General features: G+C 53.8%; 1 protein-coding gene across 1 annotated transcript in view; it reads right to left on the reverse strand.

Annotated features, from left to right (window-relative positions):
• CAMTA1 (calmodulin binding transcription activator 1) overlaps positions 1 to 9,678 on the reverse strand; it is a 749,204-nt gene that overhangs the window by 16,830 nt on the left and 722,696 nt on the right. The window contains exons 18-22 of the mRNA XM_006766821.2: positions 5,489 to 5,676; positions 4,363 to 4,609; positions 3,101 to 3,172; positions 1,613 to 1,633; positions 5 to 148 (exon numbers count right to left, since the gene is read on the reverse strand). Of these exons, the coding sequence (XP_006766884.2) occupies positions 5 to 148; positions 1,613 to 1,633; positions 3,101 to 3,172; positions 4,363 to 4,609; positions 5,489 to 5,676 (672 nt within the window). The remainder of the gene's footprint in view (positions 1 to 4; positions 149 to 1,612; positions 1,634 to 3,100; positions 3,173 to 4,362; positions 4,610 to 5,488; positions 5,677 to 9,678) is intronic.

The following is a 9,678-nucleotide window of genomic DNA, read 5'->3' on the forward strand; positions in this document are numbered from 1 at the left end:
CCGCTGGCCGCCTCCGGTAGCTGCGGTAGAACTTCTGGATGAGCACGGCCGCCCGCCGGCTCTGCTGGAACTTCTTCTGCTCGTAGTAGCTGCGGAACTTGCTCTGGATCAGGATGGCGGCCTGGGTCATCTTCTTGTACAGTGCGTACTGCGGAGACAGAGGCAGAGCGTGACCACGGGGGCGCGTGGGGCTGTGCTCGGCTCTCGGCGAGAGTCACTCTCCCCTCGCCGTGGTCTCCGTTTCCGGCTTCACTGCCAAACAGGCCCACCAGGCCTCTCTCCACCTACCTTTCCAGAACGAAAAGTACTACCTAAGGGCCGCCTCCCGACGATGGGCTGCTTTTTGAAGGCGCTTTGTTCCCCCCAAGTCCCCAAATATATTGCCCTTCTTGAAAAAAGAATTTTTTTTAAAGATTTTTCTAAAATTGATTTTAGAGAGGAAAGGAGAGGGAGACAGAAACATCAATGATGAGAGAGAATCATTGATCGCTGCCTCCTGCACGCCCCACACTGGTTGAGCCCGCAACCCCGGCATATGCCCTGACTGGGAATTGAACCCTGACCTCCTGGTCCATAGGTCGACAATCACTGAGCCACACCGGCCGGGCAGAAAAAAAGAATTCTCAATAGCAATCCACTTAGACACTTAGGAATCTTAGAAACGCACATGGAAGGTAAATGTTAAGTGTTTAAGATGAATCCTTGCTCCCCACTCTCGGAACCTTTTTAATTACCCGCCGTTATGCCTCCCACTCCCCCCTCACTATCAGCCCATCAGCACACTCCCGAGTTTCAAGGTCCCAAACACAAGGCTTATCATGAAACGCTGACACCTTCGGGCCACTTTAACCTGCGGGAGATGAGCACCCAGAGGGCCAGCGCCAGCGAAGCCGCGAGGCCCGGAGAGCCGTGGTCACCGGGCCAACCAGGCCGGCTCGGGGGCTGGGCTCAGGGAGGGAGGAAGGCACGGGAGCAGGAGCCCCGGGCGCTACAGACTCAGAGCTCTCTGTCCGTGAGAATCTACGTCCACGTTGCTCAGCAAACAGAATACGACTCGGGGGGCGAGGAAGCGCTCAGCTTGCAAGAGGGCAACTTACCATCGGAGGGAAACGCTCGCAGGACATCCCTGTGCCTAGTGTGTCTGCATGTATGCGGTGGCATGAGGGAGGGAAGGGGCCTCCCGGGCGGCGCAGGACACAGGGCCCTTCTGCAGGGACCCTCTCGCCTACCCCCACCTGCTTCACACTCCCATTCGTCCAGGAGTCTTTTAAGACAAGGACGCCCGGTCCTACAGCGCCTTGGGGCTTCCCGGCGGCGTGCCCCGGGAGAAGGGCGGTTTACTTTGTGGCTCACGGGGCTCACGTCACTGGCTGGGATGGGCTCTTCAGATGGACATCAGCCCGAACAGTGTCCAATTATGGCTACTGAATAAGCATGAGGTCCCCGGAGGACAGGCGCCCTGTGGTCAGCTGGCCTGGCGGGGGGTGGGGGGTGGAGGGGATGGCTGATTCATGACCCTGCCATCGGAATGGCCCCTTCGTGTCACTGGTGATGGGAGTGGAGTTTGTGACTCTGGTGGAATGGTTTGTGAGAGGACTGGGTGTGGCATTACCTTCAAGACTATCCATGTCAGCTTTGGGGGAGAAACAGAGAATACAAGATTAACGTTAGATTGCTCGACGGAAGGAAGCTGAAAAGCCAGAACCAATGACACTCCCACCACCGCCACCACCAGCAGAAGGGCGAGCTGGCTGGATGCAGGCCTCCGCCTGCCAAAAGACTTGCCTCCTATGGGTCAGTATTTCAGTAAAGGATGCCTTCCGTCCTGCTGGCTGTAGATGACACTTCTTTGGGATGGGATTTAAAAAAAAAAACCACAGAATACCAAACTACCAAACTCAGACTTGGCAATAGAGCCCTGTTGTCATCACAGGCTTGAAGCTCTGATTCTGGGTGTCTATCACTTGTGCTAAGAAGCCCGCCCACCGAGAGAAGCCCGTGCGCAGAGCAGCGCCCCCTGCCTCCGGGCTGCGGGAACTGCGGTGTCAGCGTTTACACAATAAACCTTCATTTTCTGGGATCATGAACTCAACTGGCTACAGCTGAAGAGGCCCCCTCCCCCACCCCATGCAGGAACAGAGCGTGATCCTGGAGAAACTCGATCAAAGGCAACCCACATCGGACACCAAAGCCCTGGATCGTATCGAGGGAACATAATCCAGAATTTCTACGTGCGATTATACACCTTGGCACTGAGCAGTCCCCCAATACACATTTAAAACCCACGGAAAGCACAACCCGATAAAAGGTTCCGGAATCTACCGACAGGACTGAAAGTTAGCACATGAGCCACTCAAAGCTCCATCAGGCAATGTCTTCTATTTTCTCACCTCCCCGGGATGGTTACCAAGATCTAATATTTTAATTTCTCTGAACCTCAGCCTCTTTGTCTGGGAGACGGAAATACAGTTGTTTCCTTTATATGATGGTAAGGAGCAGGTGAGATGATGTGCCTGAAAGACCTGGTCCCTCTGAGAGTCAGCCCCCCTTCCCTCTGGCGGGAGCTCTGTGGCTGCGGGTTGTCCTGGAAACAGTCACAGGGCAGCAACAAGCGCGCGGCTGCCCTTCCCGCATCCCCTCACTGAGCACTGCAAACGCATGTTAAGGTTCTCAACGATGTTTGTGATTCGTCACCATAAAATGCGTAAGAAGCAGCTGCAAGGGAAACTGGCTGAGGATGACATAACTCAGATAGTTCAAGGTCAGGGACGACAGCCAGCACTGACCTCCAGCCGCCACAGTCAACTCCGTGAGGCCCTTTCATCACCACGGGGCTTATGGGTGAAGTTACGGCAACACAGACCCTCACAGACCAATACCAAAGGCCAAACACTAGAACCAAAGTTATTTTGTGGCCTACGTCTAGTTGCCGTTGGATGTTTTTTTATCCTTTTGTCTTTTTCCCCCTCTCTGGTACATTTTCCTCCTGTTTTTAATCAAGGCAGCCCAGAGGCGGCCTCGTCCTGGGCCGGCCTGCTGCCCCCGGCAGCCCCAAAGGAGTGTCCTCGGGCGCAGTCCCCGGGGCCCTGCAGGTGGTTACCTGTTTGTACTTCCTGTAGCAGCGCTGGATGACGGCAGCGGCCACTTCCTGTTGTTCTCGCAAGGGTCGGCCCTGCGGGGGGTCAGGGGGAAAAGTAAACCATGACTCAGTATGAGAAACGTCAGCCTGCCTGTGGCTTCAAGAGAAGCATCGCCCATTTCATTAACTTCATCCGAAATGAGACCCCCCCCACGTTTACCAAAATACGGTGATAATGAGAAGTATACATTTCAAAAAATGGATTTACGGACTAATCTCCAGCTATTCTTGCTTCTAAATAGAGCCATCATTTTTGGGTGTTAGGTGACCTAAAACACATATTCCTTTTTGCCTGGCCGGTGTGGCTCAGTTGGTTGAGCGTTGTCCCATGCACCAAGAGGTCACGGGTTTGATTCCCCATCAGGGCACATGCTTGGGCTGTGGGCTCCATCTAAGTAGGGGGCATGCAGGAAGCAGCCGATAGATGTTTCTCTCCCTCTCCCCTCCCCTCTCTCTAGCATCAATGAAACCATATTTTAAAAATATGTTCATACTCAGAGTGTGTAACCCATCAGGGAAGGTGCCATGTGCCCGGGACCTGCCCGAGCTCCACTGTGTCCTCTGAGACCCCAGGCCTCCACCAACACTGCACCTACAGATGCTCTGCCATAACATTTTAGGGGTCCTGGGCTGCCCGAGGCCAGGTCCCAGGCCTCCGGTTAGGAGCCCCCTCTTTAGGCCATAAATTCCTGTGGCAGAGGCATCAACTTTCTTCATATCAACTAAATGGTGTCTGTTTTCACGACCCACAACAAATTGAGATGATGACAATCATCGCACTACTGGTCAAATTGATGTCACTAAAGCTTCTGAAAATTATTAATAATCCCAGGTGACATGAATTAATAATTCAAATAAAGATCCTACAAACTCAGAGGGAAGGAAGAAATGGCCCATGTGGCCCTAGTCGGTTTGGCTCAGTGGTTAGAACGTCGGCCTGTGGACTGAAGGTCCTGGGTTCGATTCCAGTCAAGGGCACATGCCTGGGTTGCAGGCTCAATCCCCAGTAGGGGGCGTGCAGGAGGCAGCCAATCAATGATTCTCTTTCATCACTGATGTTTCTCTCTCTCTCTCCCTCTTACTTCCGCTCTGAAATCAGTAACAATATATTAAATAAATAAGAAGATAAATAAGAAATGGCCGGTGTGTTAGCGGGAATGCTCATGACCTCCTCTACCTCCCGGGCCTGAAGAAGGTCCCGTCAGAACTCCGATCCCCTTCACCTTGTATTTCCGGAAGGCGGTCTGGACAAGCCTGGCGGCTTCATAGAGCTCGCGCTGTTCGTGGTCAGACAGAGTGAGCTGGGCGAACTCATTCTCCACCTTCTCGCTGGTGGACGCGCTCAGGAACTCCGACCAGTCCGCCGCGGAGGGCAGGCTGGGCTTCTCGAAGGCCATGTCGCTGGCTGGAGAGCCCCCGGGGCTCAGGCTGGTGTTGGAAGAGGGGGTTAGAGGCTCGCTATACGCGCTTCTGGAACGAGAGGGGACACGGGGGAGCGTGATCCGTCTGCACGACCCACGACACGCTGACGTGAGACAGATGGGAGCCGCCGGGAGCCACGGGGGCTGTTAGGAATGTGCTTTCATTCCGGCGCCGGACACACCCGACTTTAACTGTCCTTCCGTCCGCGAGTTCACACGGGACACCCACCATGCGTTCAGCACGAGGCCGAACACTAACCCCACCGAGCACCCTCCCATGGAAGTCCAGTGACTCTGGGGGGGAACCTTAAGATTCGCTGTCTCGCAGGCTCTGAGACAGGGAGGAAAACCGTGGAAGAGGCAAGGACGGGAGCCCTAAGGCTTCCTCGCTTAAAAAAAGTGTCTTTATTGCTGACAGTATTACAGACGTCCCTTCTCTTTCCCCCATTTACCTCCCCCCTGCACGCCCCCAGGCCTTCCCTGCACTCTCGGCCGTGTCCATGGGTTATGGAGACCTGCATGTAAATCCTTTGGTTCATCTCTTCTCTTCTAATCACCCCTCCCCTCTGGGATCTGTCAGTCTGTCCCATGTGTCTATGTCTCTGGATCTGTTTTGTTCGTTGATTTTGTTCGTTAGATTCCACATGCGTGAGACCGTGTACACGCGTCTTTCTCTGACTGGCTCACTGAGCTCAGCCTGAGGCTCTCCAGTCCCTCCAGGCCGTCTCCCAGGGTGAGAGCGCCCCCCGCCCCGCCCCTTCCACAGCTGTCCCGCGGTGTAGACGCACCGCAGCCTTTAAGCACGCATCTGCTGACTGCTGACGGTCGCAGCTTCCTCCCTCGCTCAGTGAGGTCTAACCACCCGGCATCCTCAAACCCGCTCGCCTCCCAGGACCTCAGACCCAGGAACTTCTCGCGCGCGTCGGACCTGAGCTGGGCGGCGTGCGGCAGGTGGTCCACGTCCGCCAGGTAACTGGCCAGCCAGCTCATGGTGCTGCTGATGGTGGCCGCCTCCGTCCTCTCCAAGGCCGGGGCCTCCATGGGCACGAAGTTCTCCTGCTTGATGCGCTCAGGCGTGGCCTCGATGATGTGCTCCGCCAGGGTCATCATGTTCACCTGGAACGGACAGCGGGGGCAGGGCATCAGGTTCGAGGGACTCAGAGCCCGCCGCCCGCCCGCCTCGGAGAGAGAGGACGAAGGGAGCGGCTTACCCTCCCCCCAACCCACTCCAGTGTCGCTGTCAAGCTTCACACCCTTCCCCCCATTACCTCCAAGTCCTACTTTTTAAAAAATATATTTTTACTGATTTCACAGAGGAAGGGAGAAAGGAGAGAGAAACATCAATGATGAGAGAGAATCATGGATCAGCTGCCTCCTGCACGCCCCCTTCTGGGGATTGAGCCTGCAACCCGGGCATGTGCCCTGACTGGGAATCAAACCATGACCTCCTGGTTCATAGGCCGATGCTCAACCACTGAGCCACACCGGCCCGGCCCTGCAAGTCCTATTTTGGCTAAAACCTTAGTCGTCTTACAGCAGTCCTGGCTGGTGCCTGCTCGCTCCTTTCAGCTGCGGCCACCCTCTGAGCGGCTCTGTGCTGGGCAGTTCTCCAGCAAGTTGTATGAATGGGGTGACACCAGGGGCTCCCTAACCCCTTTGCCTGGAAAACCCCAGTCCTGTAGGGGGCAGCAGTGAGCCAGGCCCCCGGCACAGCTGGTGGGTGACAAGCAGTTATGATCACCCTCTTCTTGATTTCCCCCCTTCCCACGCACCTGGGGACCTACTTCTGGACAATGAGCCTCTACAGAAAAGTAATTTTTAAAAATTAAATCACTCTAGTTAGGTTGCTGAGATTGGCACCCCAAACACATTCCTAATAGTTACGTCAAGAAGCCTCAAACGAGTCTGGAGGGAGAAATGCTTCCAGAATTAGAGACAGACCTTGTTTTTAAAACGTCCTTGCACATCTTTTGATAACGGAACGTGAAATACAACAGTTGAAGGTTTTGTTAATCCTCACCTGAGGATATTTTTCCATTGATTTTGAGAGAGGGGGGAAGGGAGGGGGAGAGATGGAGAGAGAGAAACATCGATGTGAGAGAGACGCATCCATTGCTTGCTTCCCGACTGCGCCCCAACGGGGACCGGGGATCGAGCCTGCAACTGAGGAACGTGCCCTTGACCGGAATCGAACCTGCGACCCTTCAATCTGAGGGCTGATGCTCTAACCACTGAGAAACCGATCAGGGCAAGAGCTGAGGTTTGTAAGCGGATCTATGCAAGGGTGAAAAAAGGCTTATCTTACGACACACACCTCAAAAACATCCTGCTGAGGGAAGGAGCCAGGCACAGAAGACCACACTTTTTAGGTTCCATTTCTACAACATTTTTAGAAAAAGCAAAACTCTGAGAACAGAAAGCAGATCCGTGGTTGCCGAGGGCTGGGACGGAGCGAGTGACGGCCGCCGACACAGGGGCGTGGGGTGAAGGGGGAGCTCTCAGGGGGCCCTGGCGATGGTTGCACCGCTGTGTCCCTTCACCAAACCCCGTCAGTGGGACGTAGGAAGGCTGAGTATTATGCACGTTACGTCCATCTCAACCAAGCTGCTAAACACGCGGATCTTGGGCAATTTTCTACATAGAACAATAACTATTTCTGTAACAGGGAGAAAAACGAAGACATTTAGGGGGAAGATATCACAGCTTTTCTTTCCCTTTGATATTGGCTCTTGATTTGAGGAGGAAGTAGGTCCTGCTTTGATTTTCTTTTTCTACCAGGGAGGCATTCAAGTATTTTATTCAAAGCAAAGTGGAATTTCTGGAGACTAAGGAACCTGGAGCCTGGCCCTACGGTTCCCCCCAAATCCTCCGTTTCGTAACTAGGTGGCAGCGTGAGAACAGCTCAAGACCCGCAGTGCACACTTCAACTACCACGTAGCTGACTTCTTGTTGCTGCAAAAAGGCAGTGACATTTAGATGACTTTAAACCAAGTAACAGGCTCAGCAGTTGGGCCTGAAAAAAATCACGACATTCATTTCTAAATTTCTGGGCTGGGGGTCGGAGAAGGTAAAGATCGCCTTTAAACGGGCAGCTTCGGGTTTTCATTTAAATTCTCTTCGTGTCCTGGCACGTGAGCAACGTTCAGAGATGTGCCTGGAGTCCCTAAAGGGAACAACTGTAGAGAGACATGTGCTCTGGGTCCGGATTACCTGCGTCTGCATCAATATTTGTCACCTGTAAACACAGACCGGAAGCCAAGCTTCCCACTGCACTGTTCAGTCCGAGGCGGGGCATTCGTCTCACACGGCGATGAAGGTCGTGGTTCCGCCTTCTTTGTGTTTCCTAGCTTTTGCTTCACATGTAGAAGCTGTGTGGTTAGGTTCACAGAACTTCACTGACACCATATAAATTACATATTTATATACATATGCATACTATTTACCCTGTTTGCCTTTTTTTCTTTTTATATATATTTGTCTGTTGTATCTTTTCCCATCACCTTGTTTTCTCGTTTCATTTCATTCTAGTTGTGTCTTGTGCAAGCAGCATAGAGTGTATTTTGCTTTTTTTTTTTAAACTCAATCTGAGCACCTTTTAATCATAGAATCATCAGTTACCAAAGTGGGAATGAATCACGTTGGAAAATAATCCTCTGTTATGTTTTCCACTTATTATTTCTGTGGCTGCCTGTCCCTTTGTTGCCATTCCTGAATTCCCCCGACGGGGCAGACGCGTTTTCTCCCACAGCGACGCAGTGGTTCTGTGCTGCCCACGAGCATGGCATCTGACAGCACGTCCCGGCCCACACGGACCCGTTGGCATCAGCAGCGGAACCGAGCCCACCGGCGGCCGGACAGGGGCGCTGCTTGAACACGTTACCTCCTCCACCTCCCTATCCCCCGGTTTTGCTAAGATACTAATTTAGAATTTTAGTTCCGGGTTATTTTTTAAACACTATTCCTTTTTCAAGTACGAGCCCCCTCTTAACAACTGCCTCACACACAACCCCACTATGATGATCACGCAGACGGATCGGTTTTCTGTTTTATTGTTCATCCTCCTCAGTGCCCCTCCTTTGAGCTACTGATTTTCACAGTCTGGTGATTTATTATTAAATGTCGTGAATACTGTCCTAGATGACTTACTATTGGTGTCTGACACGGGCTCCACCAGGACCTGGCAAACTGTGGCAGCCCACCCACCAGCTACCTGCTGATGCCAATAAAGTTTTATTGGCACAGAGCCACACCCACTGGTCCAATACTGCCTGAGGCTGCTTTTGTACTAGAGGCAGATGGAATCGTCATGACAAGTCTGATGGCCCACACGGCCTGCAATATTTCCTATCTGGCCTTTACAGAAAAAACTGCCAACCCTGGTCTAAGCTATGACTTGATTCCCCGGCAGGTAGATCCGTAGTGGAGCCCCCAACCCACCCACAGGGATGGGAGGGCCCTGCTCAGGTGCGAGGCTCACCTATGCTAAACAGAGGGCAGGTAGGATGCGACCCCAGGAGCCGCTCACGGCTCCTCTCCCGGGAGCTCCTCTCCCTGGGAGCGCTGCGGGCTGTGCGGCCTGCGGGCTGTGCGACCTGCGGGCCCCCCTCTCATCACACCGACGCCGCAGGCCGGGTGCCCTAGCGAGTGTCTCGCGGGGTCTTTCCCTTTTACCCTTGTTCTGGGTGAAGCCACTGGGAGGCTGGAAGGGAGAAAGCCAAGCACGTGTCCTTAGGCTGCTCGGTCCTCTCCGCTGCAGTGCATTTCGATGAACCAACTGCGTTTGCTTAACAGCCACACCTCAGGTTCCCTGCAGGGCAGAGCCTCCTAACCTCTGCAAGTGTAGCGCCCAGGAGGATTCTGGACCTTCCAGATCCAGCGGTCGGTCGGTCAGCAGCCCGAGGGGTAGTTCAGTGCTTGTCCCCAGAGCCTGGTGCCACCTGCCCTTCATGGCGAGGTGATGGTGGCGCCGATCCGTCACATGCTCTCCGCAGGCCTCTGTTCTAGCTGTGCCAGGCGGTGACTCGATCAGAGCTAATCCAGAACCAGTGGAGTCCCAGACGCCAGGGAGAAGGGCCCTGGGTGAGTCTGAGGAGCTGGTGCCAAGAGGGAGGGCTCTGC

Source organism: Myotis davidii, unplaced genomic scaffold (assembly GCF_000327345.1).
Source record: "Myotis davidii unplaced genomic scaffold, ASM32734v1 scaffold299, whole genome shotgun sequence".
NCBI lineage: Eukaryota > Metazoa > Chordata > Mammalia > Chiroptera > Vespertilionidae > Myotis > Myotis davidii.